Below are 20,184 nucleotides of genomic sequence, written 5' to 3'. Positions count from 1 at the left end.
AAAGACAAACATCCATCCATCCATGTCTTTCTTAAGTGAGACTAGTTAATTACAATATTACTAACTGAGAAGGAAAAACTTATTAGGAAAAATTAAATTAATAATGCATTAATACTACATATATATTTTTTATTGTTTCTTCGTATAAAGGTTATAAAACTTAAAAATATATATGTCCAACGTATGTTAAATGTTGATTCCGTATATAATATCTAAAAAAAGCGTTTATCGCGCGATATATCGTGCAAACATTTTTCACGATTTGGACGAATCATTATTGAAGTACTTTATGTATGTATATATATATATATATATATATATATATATATATATATATATATATATAGTTTTTTCACTTGATTATGCAGCAGACTTTTTTATGGACGGTATCTCGAAATGTTACGCGCACACAGATGCGTTTTAAGGATTCGCTGTTAGTGCCAAGTATATTACGTTGTGTGTAATAAATAATTTCTAAATGAATAAAAATTCACTGTGCAAATTTTGCGATAGATGAAGTCCTAAGTGGACCCTTAAAGCACCGGTGTGACGTGTAACTATAATTATACTAGCTAAAACCTAAACTTTAATATATATATAAATCTTGTAATATACATATCAATTGTGTGTTATTAAAATATATCTTTGATGTTCGTCTGAAAACAGATACGTATTTATACACATAATTGTATAACTCTCGAGGCACTAATTATCAAAAGGACGGCATAAAAATCTCTTTATCCACGCAAATATGTATATATAAACAGGACGGTATCATTGTCATTTACTCGATCTTGCGAATCGAGCTGGAATACACCTGTCTGTCCTACTCTACTATTTACATATTTTGCCGATCACATTAACATTTTGTATATCTCTTTGATTTTTTTTTCATATTCGACGATTGAAACAATATAAAACAAAAGATTATCTCTAAAATTGGGAATATTAATGTGTACTACGAAGGCATGATCTGCGAATGATATAATTCACGAAACGGAATAAGAAATATTAAGGAATAAACTTCAAGTTGTGTAAACTATATTGGGAAAACAAGCAATTTTTAGCTATAATAAATTAGCGTTGTCCAGGATTTATATTTTTGAATTTGAAATTGAAGTCGATGTTCATACCTATTGCTGTTAATTTCTCTTCCCTGCATTTCATATTTATTTCCTTGTAACATGCCTGATACTCACTTTCAGAAATGAGATTATTTTAAAATTGTTAACAATTTTTGATGTATATATCACAATCACTGTTAAAAATTGTCATTTTGTTATTAATATTAATTATAAAATACTATTATACTTAATACATATAATTAAAATATAAAAAATACCTAATTATATGTAGTAGTAAAAGTAATTTTATACAATATTTAAAGTATAGATATATAATTAGTATTTATATATAAATTTACTGTAATTATAATACAACAAAACAGAATATGTACAATTAATAATATCCAATCTGTCAACAGTTTACTGCATCATCTCACATGAAAGATTATGAATGACAGACCTGAAAAATTCTTTGATCTTACATTAATCTCGTTCCTAAGACTATCGCGTATTATAAAAAAACAGTTTGCAATGAAAAGTAGGAACAACAATAGGCATATTGGCATATTTCAAATTTAAACCCAAAATCGAAAACAAATCCTGAACAGTACTATAATAACTTATAAAAAATCTGGAATTATTTTCTTTTCGGTATATTCATTTAATCACTTTTGCCGCAAATCTTTTGGTAATTTATAGTTAGTAGCGTAGCTGATAAAAATCGCTAGCTGCGATATTACACTTGATTTGTACTTCAAATACTTTGCCTCCAAAAGTACGATGCCCTAACACGTAAAAGATAAAATTCTTGCATTTCAAGATTTAAAAAAGACAAGACGGATTTTAATATTTACAACAATAATTTCGTTAAATAATACAAAAAATATTGATGTATGAAATGTGAAAATTTGTGTTAATACTTTTAGAAACAATTGCTTTCGATTATTCGATCTTATGACATAATCAGTTTGTGCGTTTTGCATAATTCAAAAGTATAAATAATAATATACTTTCTCTATAATTATAAACTTTCTAATTGTAAACCTTCGAGCCTAAAATTTTAATTGTTTTTATGTCACTCTTGATAAAATATGATCTTCTAAAGTATCGTTTATACATGATCGCGAAAATGTGAAAGTAAATATGTGAAAGTTATGAGATTTTCTTTATAATTATGAAATGTATCTTGTGCTACACAGATTGTGTAACAAAAATTTTTAACAGAAATATTGTATATAAAAACAATCAGAATTATTAAAAGTGATTATCTTCACTAGAAAAAAAATTTACACTGAAAACTCATCATTCTACATTGATCATTGCACACACGTATCATGTTCGTATTTGTAAAATTATATAAAAAATTCTTTAAATTTAGAAATTAGAATCGTGGACATGTACAATGTTTTGATTTGTCATATTGTTCCATATTTGTGCTCCATTAGCAGAGGCAAATTATGGCAATAGAAATGAATAAGGATCGAATGCTTTCACCTTTGTATTATGTATGCTAGCCGTCGCCGAACTGCTGCGTTCGGAAATACCTTGTTAACGTGACGACGAGCGACACGACAAGCAGGAAACCTGTTGGTGTAGTTAAAAGTATAGCAGCATTGTAAATTGGGCAGTAAGGGCACTGGGAGCTGCCGCAAACCTCGCATATATTTAATGTGTACGTAGGCAGTGCATCGAATATAGATTCGTTGAAGCGTTCTGAAATAGAAATAGTAAACATGTATCAATATATGTGACAAACGTGATAAAGCAAGTAAAATTTAGTACTATATTTATAAATACCTGGCGAATAGTAATCATAAACGCGAATGGAAAGGTATCGTGACATATTTGCGACCGGATACCAACGTTCCACCGTGAAGTTTACGCAGGTCTCTTCGCTGTCCAGATAATCGAAATAAAAGAGTACTTTCTTTTCTTGGAAACGTGCTCTCTGGAGATTCCTCACTTGCTTCGATAGGATGTACCTGTCCAGATTTTGCTGTTGAATTATGTAGCCAGTTGGTACTTCTACATCCAGCACAGCCATGCCGGAACGGACAGATTCGTTGAGATTCGTCCATCTATATAGAAACGTAACGCATTTTTATGAATGTATAAAATAATAGTGAGATTATTATTTGACTATATGCAATTTCACCTTTGACAGCAAAAATATGAGATATGAGACTGATTTCTGCCGTGGAAATTTGCTCTGGTGACTAGATCAAAGGCTTTCATCGGCGGCTCTGTTTGGAATCTCTTTATATCCACATTATACTGCACGTGCATCTGCAGAATAGCGTAGCCTGCGCCCTTCGCCTGCACTTTTACGGTTCCCCACGCTTCCGGGATCTGAAAAATAATAATAATATGATATTAAAGCATTATTTTAATACAATTCGCGCAAAATATATCTCAAGACGTTAAATACCTCGATAGTTTGAAGCCTCGCTAGATTTTTGTCGTTCACCGTTAACATTTTAGTCTTCCCCGGTAAAGCGGTAGCCTCTACCGTTACCGTGAGCGCACTGACATCTCTAATTCTCGACCTCACGGTATATTCCATTAGCGCTTTCATCGCCCAAACGGTATCTTGAGTGGAAGCCCATCCACCATCCGTCAATCTCTGTGCATTTAGCCACTTCACTATCGGCTCTATCATTACTTCTTGCCGGGCGACATGAACGAGTAGTGCATACGCAGTTGTTTCTATGTTCTCCGAGTCGTACTTATAAGGTAAACGCGGCAGTAAGAAGGGCTTCTGATTTTCCATCTTGTACGGAGGAAGCGGTACTTGTTCTCTACCCCAATACGTTAAACCGCCTTCTCTCCGTGCATGTCTCGCCAGGATGTTAAAGGCTTGTTCGGCAGTCGAAGCTTTCGCCACCAGAAGTGCATAAGCCACTATTGCTATTTCATAAGGCTTGCCGCGATCCTCTAACAGCTTTAGATTCCTCTCTAACCATTTGATAGCGTTAGCCGCACTGAGAGCCACTTGAGAACCTAGACCGCCTGTAAGATCCTTGACGCTCTCTAGTGTGATGAGCACATGAGCGGTAAGACTAATGTTTCGATGGGCGATTATGTCGTTTCTGTAATTCAAAGAGCTGTTCATTTTTCGGTCTGGCAGCCAGGTCACCTCGTAGAACGCGCCTTCTGGCGTCTGATGCTTCAATATCCAAGAAACTGCCTGAGCAATCACTTCGGGATCGATGTATAGATAATTCTCCCATTCGTAGAAGCTGGCCTCCTGGAAGATCCGAGCGCAGAACGCCGTCAGCCAAACACTCGGCATCGATTGGTTCCAATCGGTGCGGAAAAAGCTGAAAGACCCGTCGGGATTCATGAACGACAGCTGTCGCTGATAACCGATATTCATGTAGTAGAAGCTCTCCTTCTCCTGCGTGCGATTGCGCTGATTGATCAGGCGCATATACAATGTAGTGTACATATTGGCGGCAAAACTGAACATGGTCTGCTCGGCGCAGTCCATCGGCATGTTCATAAGACTCGTCGCGTTTACAGGCATTGTTGGGAAAATCGGCCCCACCACGTCACCAACCAGGCTGATAGTCGCTTTGTTAGACCCAAATACGTAGTAACGGTTTTCGTCATACGGTATGATCGGCGTCTCAGTGATATTCACGTGCATGTACTGGAACACGTAAGCGCGATTACTGAGATCTAGCAGAATCGATTGATGCCGATACTGCGGCACTCCGTCAGCCTCGACGTGAAGGTTGCGAACTACTGAATCCCTGCCGATTAGAGTGGTTGCGTAGACGTGAACCTTGATGTCGCCGAGTCTGACCGGTACGATGGGCAAATAAACGATACTGGCATCCTGAGCGGGGATCCAGATAAAGAATTGATGCTCGCCGAAGGAGGTGCGCGGCTTGTACGACTGCACAATACCGTTGTCTTCGACGTGGACAAACTTATAATCTTTGGAGCCTGCCAGAATTACCGTCGCCTCGATATTGTAGCGCATATAATTGAAGACGGACACGCGAATACCAATTTGTTCGCCCTGTCTGCTGTGACTCGGCATCTCCACGTTTATATAGAACGGCAGAACTCCGGTGTATTCCAGCGCCTTCGGCAACATACCGAACCCGATGCTCGGCGACATGCTAAAGACGGTGACCATCCAGTGTACCGGTCTTCGTGGAACATCTATATTAAAGATCTGTCGACCATGTGGACCGATGTTGATATCCTTCCACAACCAAACATTCTCGTAATGTCTCTGGATCCGGTTGAATCGCCATTTGCGGAACTGCGCCAGATCAGTCGCGTTTCGTTCGATGCATCGCGCCTCGTCTGTGCCGTCCTCGCAATCAAATATGCCGTCGCATTTCTTCTCCAGTCTGTAGCAACGACCGGTCAAACACTCGCCATATCCCTGCGTGCGATTGCAGAGTTCGGGTCGTCGGTGTAACATGGCGTCCGTGAAGACGATCAGGCCAATATAGTCGAACGTGCGATTGACGTCGATGCCGAAGGTGGAAGCCGGGTAGTACACCAATTCGTCCGGATCACCGTCGTGATACTGCCAGGTATGTGTGTTCGTGCCATTAGTTTCCTCGTCGAAGTGAGCCATTTTTGTGATCACATTCGCGTACGACAGTTCATTGCCCGCTTGCATGGTGTAGAACGAGCGGTCGATGCCCGACAGGGCAACGTAGGCGCCGGGCTCGCCATAGATAGCCACCTCAACGCGCTCACCAGTCCTCGCCTTCTTGTTGTTGATGAACACAGTAAAGTTGTTGCGTGAGATACCGTTCACTGGGAAGGTCAGTGAATCTGCGACAACTTCGCCATAGCGACCCACGTAGTACACCACCGCCGTCGCGACGGGAGCCATCTCGGGGCTCAAAGGAATTGCGAAAGTCTTTACATTGTGCTGCATGTTATCCTCGCCAGCTAGAAGTATTATGCCTTTTGACATAATGAGGTAGTTAAAGGCGTCGATGTAAAAGTTGGTCTGCACGTGGAACACCATATATTGGCCGACCTTAGGTTTTTCGGTAGACGTTGATATTTTAATGTGTTTATTATTTGGAGACTCATGAGCGAGCAGGAGCAATTCGGTCTGCGCCCTGTAACCTTCGCCGTCGGTGATGTGCGCAAAGACCCTCATAGAGGAGACGTCATTTAATATCTGATCGGCGCGATCGGCATCGTGCTCCAATCCGAGCTGTTTCCTCAGATCCATCTTCACGGACCACACGTCTGCATGTTCCGGTGACGCTCTCGGGTACAGGGTGTCGATGCTGCGACGTCCGCCGGTTCGCATTTCGACATCCGCGCGAATCTCCATCATGGCGTCTCTGAGCTGCGTGGGCCGTAACGGCGAATTGTCGTGGAAGGACGCGACCAGCTGCAAGGTAAACGGCATCCCTGGCTTGAAGACCTGCGGACTGCCGCCGAGGAAACGGACCTTCGTGGTGGAATTGAAGATTCTCGCCGTGGAATAGCCAACGATCACCTCGTCCAGAAATCTCTCGCCTACTGTTGCGACCACAGTGACCTCCATTCCTTCGACCGAAGCCGACGGAACAAAACCTAGCAATTCCTGCATAGGGTATCGGAAATGGTACGTTCCGTTAAAAAATCTCAACACTGGTATTCTTTGCTCTTCCCATCTCAGTATCCTAAACCACGATGGATAGTACTCGTTAAAATTGAAGTATCTCTCGACCGGTTCGATTGGCAATTGAGAAGCAATGTGTGGTCTCTCCAGTGGTTTGAAACTAGCCTTCAAAGTCAGATTACCTTTCACCGGCGCGCCTGAGGTATAATTCGCCTGAACAATACCATAAATGTAGGGGTCGTTGTCAAAGAAGAACGCTGGCATTGTGACGTTCACCTCGAAACGCGTTTGATAATACTCCTCTACGAGGAACGTCTTCTCTTCTACTTGATTTTGCGCTATCACTTGTACGATCCATTCTCCAAAGACCGGTTGATCGGAGAGCTGATAAGACAGCGACACTGTACCCAGGTTGCTCTGTCTGCTCAACCACCTTCTCATGATTCTTCTATTCGGATCCAACATATACACGTCCACGGGATTGTCATAGGCCTTCAATTCCGTATTGATCGGAATCGTGCGGAATCGCACTGTTTCGCCCTGCATGTACATGGGCTTGTCCAACTGTATAAAAATAGTCATGGATCGTTGTGAAAATATCAGTTTGGTTTCATTCAGGAAGGCCTGGCCACCCTCCAGATGATTGTACATCCCTTCCACACGCAGCTTGTAGTCACCACCCACGGAGGTAGGTGGCATGCGCATCATCAAAGTCTCTGGTATGCCCTCCTTCACTTCCTGATGATCTGCCGCAATTTCCACACCATTTCGCTGAATGGATGTACGCACCGTTATGGGCAGTGGGCTGTGAAGAATGTTTACAGCGACTCTGTACACCTGGCCTGGTCGGACCATGCGAGACGCAACCACAAAGTATGTGCTGCAAACAGGCAACAAATATTTGTATTACATTAAATTCAGTCCTGATTTATGTAACTCTTTTTCATTTGTCCAATTTGACATGGCAATACTTACGATTGTCTAATTATAACATTTTCATTTTGATTCGAAGGATTTCGGAATCCAAAACCTCCTGCATTCTGATCCCAATCTTCAAAACGATTCCATGGAAGCCTAGGGGTGGATTCTGTAGATTCCTGAGTGAACTGAGGCGGTGGCCATTCCTGGCCATTTCCAGGAGCCAGGAACAACAAGAGAATCCAGACCAACATCTTCTCTGAAATGTATGACTTGTTATTCATTTATGCTCTGCGAAAACGTTTGAAAATTTCCTTCAAGTGATCTCTCTTAAGTCAGACTGTAATGGGTAAAAACTGAAGCAATCTAAGTATCAATTCATAATACACGCGAGAGCAGCGACGTGGTGTCAATTACAGGTAATTGCTCCTCATATTAAAAATCCATGATGTCGTAAATAAATGTAACTTTTGACATACACCCATCAGCGTCTTTAATTGACTCTTTACTGGTGGCCAGTGACTCGTTGGGCGCGGTCGGATTTACCGCGTAGATCAACGAGACGGCACCATAAATTCCAATGCGTCGGAAATTACGCGGCGAGATGCGGATCGGAAGCGGAATCGCGCGCTCTCGCTCGCTCGGGGTTAGACGGCGCGCGGCGGTCAACGCCCAAAACGTCGCATTCCTCGAGTCGCGTGTCATCGGCGCGCGCGGGGACTCACCTCGCGAGGGATCGTGATTTCCTGATCGGAGTCGAGAGTCAGCTGCCGCTGTGTCAGCGAGCGCCGCACGCGATCAGCATCACCGCGTGCCGCACACCTTACGAACGAGGATCACTCTCAACAGAATAGGGCGTCGATTACACGCATCGCGCGGATGATTCGAACGCGAGAGGAGTGGCCCGTTACGAACGTTGTATTTTGTGTCGCTGGTGACGCGCGCGGGGAATCGGGAAACCGTGTCGCGCGTCGCGCTTCCACCGCGTAAAACTACTCGCGCCCTCGGCCGCGAACAATGGCAACCAGAGACGTGCGATTGTTCGCGCCGAACCGACTGTTGTTCATGTTGTTGACTGTTCTTTTTAGAGGTACTATTGCACTGGATATAATAAATTAAAGTGAGACAGATACATATATTCTTTCTCATTCTAACTTATTGCACGAGTGCAGCGGTGCAGTAAAAAAGAACAGATCGGTTGTTAACTGTTGTTTCGACTTTGTTGATTGCCCCTTTGGTAGTTGCACCATATCTCGTTTTCTTGCATGTAAAATGAAATAGGTATTACCAGGTGTACGGACAGACATTATTTGAAAAAAGGAGGACAAAGTTGAGGAGTACGGAGACTACGGAGAGTTCAGTTTCAAGGACTGCAACCAACTGCAACGCGAGATGTTGAACGTGGCTGGTATACCACGGTATACAGAGTGACGCGAATCGACTTTGATCTCGTCGTGAAACCCGGCGCGATTATTCACACCGGGGATTATTCCGGGGAACACTGTATATGATTTTAAATAACATTAATAAAAATTTCAATATGCGTATCTCGAATTACATTTCATGCGTTCCGCAGCGCTGTCTCCCATAGTAGATATCTGTTTATCGTGATGGATGAACTCCCTGAAAGATTGCCGTGCAATACGTTAACGTGAGTCTGCAATTACTGACTGCTTATGATATACACATTTTCATAACAGTTGTAAGAATAATTGGTTAATTGGGATCATGTTCAAATGCAAAGTCACTTTATATTTTAATTTTAATAAAATGTTTTTGAAATGTTAGAAGAAAAATTTATTTTTGTAGATTGATGTTAAATTATGTCATTATAATTTATTGAAAATTTATTTAATAATAAACAGGGGCAAAGAATTGTTGTCCAACAAGGGTATCAGTAATTGCATCCTTGAAGAATGGGAGAGATCCTTGAAGGCTTTGCCGAGAACCGGACAGAAGCACTTTGAGCCAGACAACTCATGGCTCCAAAATGTTCAGATCGAAAAAGGACTTAAAAATCGTAGGGACCTGTTGAATATTGAGAGGGTCGAACGTGTCTCAGAATTAGCCTGTGCTGAGTGGCTACCATCCCAAAAGAGAGCTCTTGTTACCAAAAGATCTGGTCAAGACTGGAGCAACTTTGGTGTGGAGAAGAATGGTTCTTTGTACTTATTGCCAGAGGAAGCATTATTTCTCATGGAAACGGTACTATAATCTACAATATCATTTTTTTAACAATTCAATCCCTATTTCAGATTTATTTAACATCTCTTGTATATGTTGCAGAATTGTCTTGAACTCATTTGGAATGGATTGTCATGTTCAATTCAGCAAGCATATGAAATCTTGATTGATGACTTGGCATGTACCCTGGAAGAATATAGGGTTTATAGTCAATTAACTCGTTATGGCTATCGTATACAGCGCTACTTCTATGAAGAATCAGATAAGTGCAATAGAGCAGATGAATTGGCTCCTGCTAAACGAAAAATTATTGTTGATCCTGAGAATGGATTGAGACTGTCTGACAATCAATCGCAGAATAAACAAAGCGCATCAAAATCAACTTTGATGAAGGATGTACCACAGACATCAGATCAGTCTGTTAGTATAAAGGATGATAAAAAGATTACTGTACAAGAATCTGTAAAACAAACAGTACATAATCTAGTAGACCAAATTATATGTAACATAGAAGGTGAAAATGGAAATAAATCAGTCACTTCCCAAGGAGTAACAAATGATACAGCGGAAAATGATGTAAATAGCGAAGAAAAAAATCGACATTCTAAACCAGAAATAATTTCCGACGAGACCTTATTGGGCAATATCAAAATTCTCAGAGACAAGTCGAGTAAAGTATCAAAGTGGCCGGGTGCTCGCATTCAGCGTAATGTTAAGCAGTTGCCTAAGAGGAACGATAAAGTATCACAGCCAGAAATTTCTATAATCGATTCTGGCATCACAGATGAAAATCAAAGACATTCAGAGAAGCGGAAGATATTCACACAAAATAACGAATTACATGCGAAAAAATCAAAACATGAGGTAAGATACACACATATCAAATACACATTGTAAGATATTTGCCAAAAATAATTTGTTTTCCTCTTTGATCAGGTGATTGAGCTGTTGTCTGACGATGAAATTCAGGAATTACCTCGTTGTATGACAAGGATGGAAATGTTGAATCTATTACCAAATATCGCCTTACAATCGGAAGTTAACGAGAAAATTTCCAGACGATATATACCATATAATATAAGGCCTCAAAAGAGCATATATCAATACAATCGGACGATGATTTTAAATATGCAGGAAAACGATAAACGAGCACGACAGGATTGTCAAAATAGTAGAACTAATGCAAGACAAAACGCGTCTCTCTCTAGGAGCTCACTTGCTGTTAATAACAGAAGCACTCTCTTTCAAAATCAACGTCCACTCTTGCGTAGTCCATCACGACCGTTTTATGCCGTAAGCCAAATTCACGGATCGAACATTAATTTGCCTTACGCGTACAGATTTCCGTACAATTACCTACCAGACGTTTATCTGCAGAATAGGGTCACGCAGAATATTTTTCAAAACTTATTTGTTGCCTTTGGGAATGGAAACGCCGTTCAAAGAAGTCTTACCATACAGATGAATAATTTCATGATGCCAAGCATAGAGGGGTATCGAACGAGAAATTTTTTTATAGAAAATTCACTACGACATGGTTTCTATCAGAATGTTTCGTGGCAGCAAAGATTTTGTCAGCGGAGAATGATAGAGAACGCGCCGATACATGGCAATACGCAATCTGTCTCAAGACGACGATACGATGATGCCAATAGTCATGAGATCATTAATCGTCCTTCCTTCACGACACGCCTAGGAACTAGCTCATGGATGGAATTGAAGAGAAGGTGGTCTGAAGAAAAAACCATCACTATCGACGATGAAGATAAAAATATGAATGAGGAAGATTGTACCGAAGTACAAGTCGTAAAGCTCTTCAATCCTTTGATTGGTCCGAGAAATGCATCTTCGTTGCCTGAAATCTTTAGTAAGCTCGCTATAATAAAATCAGCGCCGGAAAGAATCGTTAGAAAGAAAAAGAGCAAATATAAGATATCATATAATGTGTATTCTTGTACACATCATTATAGAAAGGCAAATCCTGGTCAGCCATTGTATAGTCTAGTAGTGATAAGGTATTATCTCTGTTAACAAGAAAAATATATTTCTGTCCACGTCAACATTTAGTAATTATCTCAATTAAATTGCAGGAAAGAAGACTCACTTCTTCAACCTGTTGAATTGAATCGCTTGCGACAGGATGCGAAAGGCTCTCAGATAGTATTAGCACATGTGTCAATGTCAATATCGTATATTCAGCCAGGTATTATAACGATTCCAAATGTATAATTTAATTTTTTCAGATACATATATTTGGTTGAAATTATTTTGGAGCCAGCGATATAATGTGTCTGTATTAAAGAATATGTAAGAGCCATAAATTTCTTTTATTATATCTCAATAAATTTTTATATGCTTATATAAAAAATAAGTGTGTGATACTTCCTACAATTTTAATAAAAAAGAATTTTATAAGAATGCAAAATATATACTGTTAGTGGATTTAGATAGATTTGATTCATTGTTAGGTTGAGACTTGCACACATTGATACGATACAAACAATATTACATCTATATATATATATATATATATAATATATCATAGTGTATCATATTCATTTCCTAAATGATAAAATCTAAGTTTATATTTTCATTGGATATATATTGAATATTGATATCAAATTATAAAATATTATCTCAATATTTCATTTAAAAAAATGGTAATTTTAATGATTCAAAATATATTTAAATTGAAAAAATTTTATAACAACATGCACCGCACCGCACATACATACACGTGCACACGTACCACATACACACACACCTATGAATCTCTGTTTACGGCTTGCGTTGCGTGTGTGCATAGCGCCACATTTGGCCACATTGCGCTTTGCTACTTTGGCGGTCATCTTGTAGTGTGTTATGATATTGTGATAAGTGACTGATTTAAATCGAATTAAAAAAGACAGATGGGATCCGTGCTAAAGCAAGTTCGGATAGAAATGCCTAGTACGTCCGAAAATGATAATGCGACGGAAAGCGGTGAAAAAACATTAGATCCAAATATCTATCTAACCTACGACATTCTGAGAATTGTCTTTCAATATTTACGTGCAAGGGACTTGGCGAATGCCGCGATGGTTTGCAGGTACAACTTGTATATTAATAATCCACATTTGATTTAATTCTAAACATTTTATTTGATGCAAGCAGAAGTGATTATAGTTTCTGTATCATGTGTAGGTAAATGAATACAAGGTTTCATTTATGAAGAATCTTTTTTTATGTCATTTAAAAGTTTACAGTTATGATAAAACTATTAATGATAATATTTAATGTCACTATATGTAACGAATAAAAAATATGTGACATTGTAAGTTGAACAGTATAAATTTAACTATGAAATTATTTTTTTCAGGACCTGGTTAGAAGCTGCAAATAAAGAGAAATGGACAAGAGGTCCTTATTGTTTTATGTTAGATTGCAAAACAAAACATGATTTTGGACATCATCTCCTTAATGTAAGAGTTAGACCATCGATAGCCTTGTTTTTTTTGGCTGGTTCTTTCCCATATCATGTAGAAGGTACATATTTTATAAGTACTTGTTTTATATTCTTGTTGATAATTATAAATATAAATTTTGTAAAAAATAAATTTTAATTTAGTGGCATATAAAAATATATAATAAATAATAAACAATATATTACAAATGAGTAACTTTTATGGATTTACTGTTTAACAACAGTAAATGCTTTATTTCAATTTATAACAAATTATTTTAAGAAATGTTTTTTTTAATACTATTTCAATACTATAATTATTTTATTTTATTTTAGTTATAAAATTATATATATATATATATATATATATATATACACATGATGAAATTAATTGTGTTTTTTTAGAACATTGTATGACTTTGCTACCTAAAAATTGTGAGGTTGTAATGTTATATACAACAGGTATGGTTATGGATAATAAAGAACTGGAAAGTGGTAAATGTTCTAGGACTGATGCGATATGTGCATTTTTACCACAAATCCCAAATGTGAGTGTAAAATTGTTTAAACTGACAGAATATTATGCCATACAGAAAACAACAGAATATAAAGAGATAATTAGCATAATTGATAATCATGGAACATCTGTGTCAAATAATGAGATGTCTACTTGCTTTATGTTATTTTGTAATGGCATGGGTCATTCTGTAGCAAAACGTTGGGCTTCAATCATACAAAAAAGGTATATTTATACTAATTCAAAACACTACATAGTTTTTCAAAACACTATATACAAGTTTATTATTCAAATATGTCTAGCTGTACAATTATAAATAATACTTACCTATTTTTTTTTGTGCATGTTGAACAGAAAAAATAAAGTAACTTCTGTATGGGGTGGTGTATTAGATTTTATTCACTTCATTCATTCATGCCCTGAAAATCTGAACAAAAGGCCAGACATGGAACGTCCAACGCAGGCCCCAGTTTGTATCGGTGTTCTAATTGCTGGCCCTGTGCAGACGTGGTCCATGATTTTGGAAAGAAAATGCAATACAAAAGAACGGGTCGAAGAAAGATTAAAGTTATTTAAAAACAAAGTGAAATTAAAGAAACATTCCATAGGATTTATGTTTGTATGCAGAGCTCGCGGAAGTGAAATGTATAATGAAACTAACGTGGAATCAACAATATTCAAAAGATTATTTCCCAAAGTACCCTTAGCAGGTTGCTTTGGTAATGGTGAATTTGGAAAAAATTCCATTGATGAGGCAAACAAAGAAAGTGAGTAATCCTTTCTTAGTGAGAATATTATTTTTCGATAAGTTTAATACATAGTTTTTTGTTTTTGTTTTAGAAAACAGTGAACAGGAACATAAATCTAAGAGATCTTGGTATAATGAATTCTCTACTGTATTTTTGATACTTACATATGGTTGACGTTTTTAAAGAAGCTACGCGTGAGTGCTATGTGCTACGAACATTATTATTATTGTTTAATCTTCTTGTGCATTGATAGTTTTAACTATTATACTTGTCGTTTCTTTTTTGTTAACGAGATTTGAAATAATTGTGTCCTGACGTTTACAGGACAAAAATATACATTATGATAAATTTCATAATAATTAATCTGAGTACTATATTTTTAGATGTAATCTGTGAAAGCGCGTTTTGTATCTTAAAATAATGTTATCGAAAATTGAGGAAAATTAAGAAGTAATAACTTATGATAATATATTATACGTTTATACTACATACGTATATGCCTTTTTATTTTTGATTCCTTCGCGTTAATTATTTTTCTGGAGCGCTTGTTATGATAATAATGCGAAGTAATTCGCATCATCGTTTAATGTAATCCGCATTGTTTAAAACACGTATATCAGTGAAGTTAATGCAAATAATCCACGATACTGTGTTGGCTTACAACGCTTGTAAAATTATCGGTTAATTAGTCGGTTTTAACGTTGATTTAGTTGGTCGTGCGCGATACGCGCACGAGGTCACACACTCTGTTCAATACAAACCTGCACCCTTCTGAATATAATTATAATCCCCCGCTTGACAGTACTTCCGCGTCCGCGATACAACATGCGAGATAAAACAGGAAAAACTAGGTCAAGCGAAAGGATACCACCGTCTTATCATGATACCACCAGGATTTAAAAAGGAGTTTCCACCCTGCGACAGTGATTTAATTGCTGCGTCCGTCGTTCGTAGTTTTAATGCGAGTTCCGCACGTGGCGATTGATTTCTTTTGTTCGTAACGATATTAAATATTAGTAAGATGTTTCAGAATATAGTGTCAAAACAAATCTTTGTTCTTGTTATATTGTGGCATTCTGCGTATTCGCAACAATGGGAAAGTGGTTTGCGTCAAAGATACGATGGCTATGGAGAGGATTGGATATTCATGCCTGACGGCAACGGGCAACCTCAAGTAGCAGTGTTAAGGATTCCAGAAACGAGAGGCGTATTGGACAATTCGGAAATAGCCTACATCATTTACACTCGGTATCTAATATCCATTGCAAGTCCCAATGTACATATTACCTACACAATGTTCTTTCGTTATTCACTAGCTATAATATTAATATTTTTTAAGATCTAATCCGGAAAAAGGTGTACGAATGACTCTAAATAACGTTACGAATCTCGCTAACTCCGGCTTCAAACCCTCGCGGAAAACGAAATTTATAACTCACGGATGGAAATCGAGCGCCATGAGTACCGGACTTTTAAACATGAAAGAAGGTGCAGCCGCTTGTTTTCTTTTTTTCCAATTGATTTACAAGTTGATTTTTTGTAAGACGCACTTGCGGATAATTTGCTTTCTTTTGAGCAGCTTTTCTCACTCACGGCGACTACAATGTCATCCTTGTGGATTGGGAACCCTTGGCCGCAAGCACATTTTATTTGGGACCGATGCAAAACACCGTAAGAGTCGGAAATGACGCTGCAAACTTTATAGATTTCTTAGTGAAAGAAACTGGACTGAAGACGGAAGACGTTCATTTTATTGGTACATATTGCCTTTACCTGTAATACAATACTATTACTTGTAATCGCAATTTTATTGCCGTTAAACTTATAAGGTCATTCCCTTGGGGCACATGTGGCTGGGAATGCGGGCGGTTCGACGACTTCCGGGAAGTTGAGCAGAGTGACAGGTCTGGATCCAGCGTTGCCAGGATTTCACATGCTCGCCTCCGAAAAGACTAGATTAGATCCCACAGACGCGAAATTCGTCGACGTCATACACTCCTGCGGGGGTGTGTTAGGCTTTCTTCAGCCGCTGGGAAAAGCAGACTTTTATCCGAATGCTGGTACGGCGATTCAGCCCGGATGTTGCTGCGTCCCTGAGATAATGGGTAAATTATCGCCGTCATTAGCGCGAATTCTTGTATGGAAAACAAAACATTTTATCCTTTCCATTCTAGAGGCTTGCAGTCATGGACGATCATATGTATACTTCACGGAAAGTATAAATTCGAAAACAGGACTGCCTGCTAGGAAATGCGACAGCTGGGATTCGTACATGACCGGGAAATGCGCCAATTCGCAGGTAGTGCTCATGGGAGAGCATGTTGATCAGACCGCTAAGGGCCTATTCTTTCTTAGAACGAGATCGGATCCGCCTTACGCGTACATACCGGAAGTAACTAACAATAATGTGTCTACGTGAAAATGACACACAGATGATCACACACATCCTTTTAAAATGCGTATTTCGAAATTATTCTTATTATCTTGGATCCCAAAATTTACTGACAAAAGCAAGAACAGCAAATATAAAATATCTGGCTTTAATAAATAGTAATTACATTCTTATACACATGACTGAGATATAATAAACGTAGCGACGAACCAATTGTCTGAATTATTATAATCTACCTTACCACGAAGAAAAGCTCGTAAAAATTTTATGCACCAATGTCGCGTCACTCGGGCATTTGTTATGTTATTCACGCGATGGTTAAAAAATGTACAGCACCAACGAACACGGGAATGGCTTGACATTTAAATTGGTTTGTAAAGCAAAGTTGTGACATATTTTTTGCGGTAACGATGCGTAGCTGATAGGACCATTACACTGTCCTTAATGCTCAAGGCGTATAGATGGTTCAACATAACGTGATTTGGTTCAGGTAGAAGAGTAGGCTCGCACTGAAAAAGGTAAGACAGTCTCGTTGAATTTGCGTCAAAATATATTCTTTTTTTAAAAGAATATATTACGCCGATTCAACTTACGGATAATGGTGTGTCTTTGTTAAGGATAACTTGCAGCAGGTGCGGCGGTAGGATGGGTGGGCCGGTTATCTTCTCCCAAGGTTTATGCGGTGGTATCTCCTGACCATACTCTGTTTGCGTACTACTAGTAACGCCCTCGCTATCCTTTGCGAGAGCTTGAAATACTTCAAAGTCGGACTTTCTTACAGAAACTAAATTGTTCTTTGAGCCCATACCATTGTCAACAATTTTCTGTAATGTTAAACCAACAATTTCTGTGTCATACATAATGTGGAATACGAATGTGATATAAATAATATAGAGTTCTTAAATTCAAAGATGCAACACTTACCAGTCCAGGATCGTGCCTCCATTCACCGTCGACAAAAAATTTATACTGGTGTTCTCCTTCTGGCAAATCGATTATTGTGACAAAATCCCCGTGACTTTTCACCATTGGTAATGTCTTCCATCCAGTGAATGTTCCACTGATGTATACCTGCTTTCCACCTCCTTCCCACTTGAAGACTGTCGGTAGCACTTTGCTGTCTGCAACCTTTGTTCCCTCGGACACTGTGTTAGATCTTGGTCGCTGTGATCCAAAATCGTCCCCATCCTGCTGGCCACTCTATTTGTATTTATATAAAATTACAGTGTAGCATTTTCACATGTATGTATGGGACTTCAATATCGTTGGATGTTACCTTTGCAAAGTATGGCTCTTCTTCCTCATGGGAGGACTGAAATACCAGCTTCTGACTTTCTGGCTTTTTGTCAAAGATGAATGCCTGGCCTTCCTTTCCTGGAGAGGATGGAGGATGATCCTTGCTATGCCGGTGCTCTCTGCTCACTGTAGAGCCATGATGATGACCAACAGGCTGGTTACTGCCCGCATTACCCATTACTGCATCTAAGTTCTTAACAATTGCAAAAAGATCCAATTTTACTTTCTTGTCAAACAATTTTCTAGCAAGTAAGTTAAAATAAGATGGATATTTCGTAGGTTACCCTGAGGTAATTTAATAGTAATATTATCTCTTCTAAGAAATTAAAAAAAAGTGATAAAAAAAAGTTTAAACATCCCAGATATGGTTTAACGTGATCGATGTAAAACTCATTACGTCCAACAAGTGTAACGTTATCCACTTGTTTGCAACAATCTCACCTGGTGCTCCGATGACGCGTCAACGACGAATCGGGAATGTAAACATTTACTGACGACGTTAAAGCTAGGTTGGTCCGATCTCGGAAAAAATATACGATGCGATTCTATACTTACAAGTGTTTAGATCGTTCCGAAGTCCGCTCGCGAAACAAAGATTACAACATTTTTGATCGCGGTTGTACACAACGCAACTATCGTGTCACAAGACACTTTATCACTTAAAATAGTTACCTAATATCGACATGTAGACAATAAGATACTGTAGACATCCGTATTATCAAAAGTAACATATTGCGAGTCGATAAAGTCGGTAACTTTGGCCTCTTTTACCTCTCGATACTGCAACGCCGATAATGCAGTGGAATTAGTGACAGAGTTAGTCACAAGGTAAATTATCAAATTGCTGTTTGTTTAAGGGGACACAACGTGCTCGAAATTTATTTGTATGCGATGTATAAAAAATTCCACAGTAATAATGGTACGTTTAGTCGAGAACGGCGGAACAGTATTCAGTATTCAGTATTCATGATTTAGCGTATTTTGATTTCGCGCGCAAGCGCAGTCGCCATGACAGTTTCGCGCCGTGCCGAGACGATTACGCGGTCGCCCCGCGCTCCTCCGTGATTTTTCGTGATTTTCGCGTAGCCGGACGTGAGTTTCGTGCTCGTACGTGTGCCGTGAGTGTCGGGTAGACTGCCACGCGACCGATGCTTCACGTCGATTCGTCGATTCCGTCGAGATGGGCGAATTTTCTCGTTAATCAGAATTCTCCGAATCGCCCGAACCTCCGCGAACGCGTACCGTGAATCGCGCAGGCGCGGCCGCCGCGACGGTCTCGCAATCTCGACGCTTCCGTGTCTTTTCGTATTCGAAAAGTGCTGGCGACCGTCGGTGTCGTGTCGTTTCGCGCAGTGCCGATTCCTGGACTCGGATGAGTGTGGATTCTGGAAGGATGCGGACCCTGGAAGGAAGGTTCGACATGGCCGAGTGGCGCGGGGAACGAGGGACGAGGGGGCAATCGACACGCCAGCCTGGCCGGTGAGTACGAATTTATTTTGCGTACAATTAATTGTGTAATTATAATTGTTCATTTACTGGCGTGCGCGTGCACGCGCGTACGATGCGTCGAGCATTTTAGTACGACGCAACGCCCTTGTGCCCGGTTTTTCGTACATGAAATATCAACATGTAAAATTCTCTCTCGCGCGGGCATTCTCCGTGTCGCCCGTGCATTCGCAAGTGTGTCGCCGCTGCGCCGCTAGATCGCAGCACCGATCAGTATTTCCGTGCGCCGCGTGCGCGCCGCGCCGTTGTAAAAATTAGCGACAACCGACAAATTGTTTACGCGCTCGCTCGAGTTTCGAAAAAATTATCACCGCGCGTGCGTACGTCTTGCACGCGCGAAAAATGCGATTATTAAGCCCGAATAGAATCTCGTATTTTTTCCCCCCGGAACGAGATTTTCCCGTAAGGTTATCGAAACGCGCTCCGCAGCGTGAGGAATGTTGTTTATGGTAAAGTTACCGGTGAATATACCGGCTGTCGTGCCCTTCTTGATCGCACATTTTTATTATCTCCCTTCGCCGCG

The 20,184-nt window shown here is 39.4% G+C and overlaps 5 protein-coding genes across 11 annotated transcripts; 3 read left to right on the top strand and 2 right to left on the bottom strand.

Annotated features, from left to right (window-relative positions):
• Positions 1-883: 883 nt before the first annotated feature.
• Positions 884-8,494, bottom strand: LOC105829269 (CD109 antigen). Of its 2 annotated transcripts, none has more exons than XM_028192464.2 (6): positions 8,301-8,494; positions 7,633-7,829; positions 3,493-7,537; positions 3,220-3,413; positions 2,862-3,142; positions 884-2,777 (listed from the first exon to the last, which is right to left on the bottom strand). In XM_028192464.2, exons 2-6 carry the CDS (start codon positions 7,827-7,829, stop codon positions 2,575-2,577), a joined length of 4,920 nt encoding a protein of 1,639 aa, XP_028048265.1. In that variant the 5' UTR covers positions 8,301-8,494; the 3' UTR covers positions 884-2,574. The 2 variants fall into 2 exon arrangements, with proteins under 2 accessions (XP_028048265.1, XP_012523439.1); XM_012667985.3 differs by having other exon boundaries at positions 7,633-7,834; positions 8,301-8,493.
• A 268-nt stretch (positions 8,495-8,762) lies between these two features.
• On the top strand, positions 8,763-12,127 carry LOC105829270. Of its 3 annotated transcripts, none has more exons than XM_012667988.3 (6): positions 8,763-9,078; positions 9,152-9,226; positions 9,441-9,780; positions 9,862-10,623; positions 10,696-11,774; positions 11,850-12,127. In XM_012667988.3, exons 2-6 carry the CDS (start codon positions 9,186-9,188, stop codon positions 11,986-11,988), a joined length of 2,361 nt encoding a protein of 786 aa, XP_012523442.1. In that variant the 5' UTR covers positions 8,763-9,078; positions 9,152-9,185; the 3' UTR covers positions 11,989-12,127. The 3 variants fall into 3 exon arrangements, with proteins under 3 accessions (XP_012523442.1, XP_036143662.1, XP_012523440.1); XM_036287769.1 differs by having other exon boundaries at positions 8,763-9,226; positions 10,696-11,052; positions 11,137-11,774; XM_012667986.3 differs by having other exon boundaries at positions 8,763-9,226.
• A 421-nt stretch (positions 12,128-12,548) lies between these two features.
• Positions 12,549-14,956, top strand: LOC105829271 (F-box only protein 22). Its single transcript, XM_012667989.3, has 5 exons — positions 12,549-12,847; positions 13,118-13,284; positions 13,607-13,943; positions 14,073-14,485; positions 14,559-14,956. Exons 1-5 carry the CDS (start codon positions 12,669-12,671, stop codon positions 14,639-14,641), a joined length of 1,179 nt encoding a protein of 392 aa, XP_012523443.2. The 5' UTR covers positions 12,549-12,668; the 3' UTR covers positions 14,642-14,956.
• A 140-nt stretch (positions 14,957-15,096) lies between these two features.
• Positions 15,097-17,072, top strand: LOC105829272 (pancreatic triacylglycerol lipase). Of its 2 annotated transcripts, XM_012667991.2 has the most exons (5): positions 15,097-15,715; positions 15,807-15,955; positions 16,047-16,223; positions 16,297-16,572; positions 16,642-17,072. In XM_012667991.2, exons 1-5 carry the CDS (start codon positions 15,489-15,491, stop codon positions 16,884-16,886), a joined length of 1,074 nt encoding a protein of 357 aa, XP_012523445.1. In that variant the 5' UTR covers positions 15,097-15,488; the 3' UTR covers positions 16,887-17,072. The 2 variants fall into 2 exon arrangements, with proteins under 2 accessions (XP_012523445.1, XP_012523444.1); XM_012667990.2 differs by having other exon boundaries at positions 16,297-17,072.
• On the bottom strand, positions 16,992-18,864 carry LOC105829273 (5'-AMP-activated protein kinase subunit beta-2). Of its 3 annotated transcripts, none has more exons than XM_012667994.3 (5): positions 18,711-18,864; positions 18,136-18,348; positions 17,784-18,047; positions 17,453-17,683; positions 16,992-17,368 (listed from the first exon to the last, which is right to left on the bottom strand). In XM_012667994.3, exons 2-5 carry the CDS (start codon positions 18,331-18,333, stop codon positions 17,222-17,224), a joined length of 840 nt encoding a protein of 279 aa, XP_012523448.1. In that variant the 5' UTR covers positions 18,334-18,348; positions 18,711-18,864; the 3' UTR covers positions 16,992-17,221. The 3 variants fall into 3 exon arrangements, with proteins under 3 accessions (XP_012523448.1, XP_012523446.1, XP_012523447.1); XM_012667992.3 differs by having other exon boundaries at positions 17,784-18,059; positions 18,711-18,863; XM_012667993.3 differs by having other exon boundaries at positions 17,784-18,059; positions 18,597-18,822.
• Positions 18,865-20,184: the final 1,320 nt, after the last annotated feature.

Source organism: Monomorium pharaonis, chromosome 5 (genome assembly GCF_013373865.1).
Source record: "Monomorium pharaonis isolate MP-MQ-018 chromosome 5, ASM1337386v2, whole genome shotgun sequence".
Lineage (NCBI taxonomy): Eukaryota > Metazoa > Arthropoda > Insecta > Hymenoptera > Formicidae > Monomorium > Monomorium pharaonis.
Note: the sequence above shows the minus strand (reverse complement) of the source record. Positions and strands in the feature narration are given on the sequence as shown.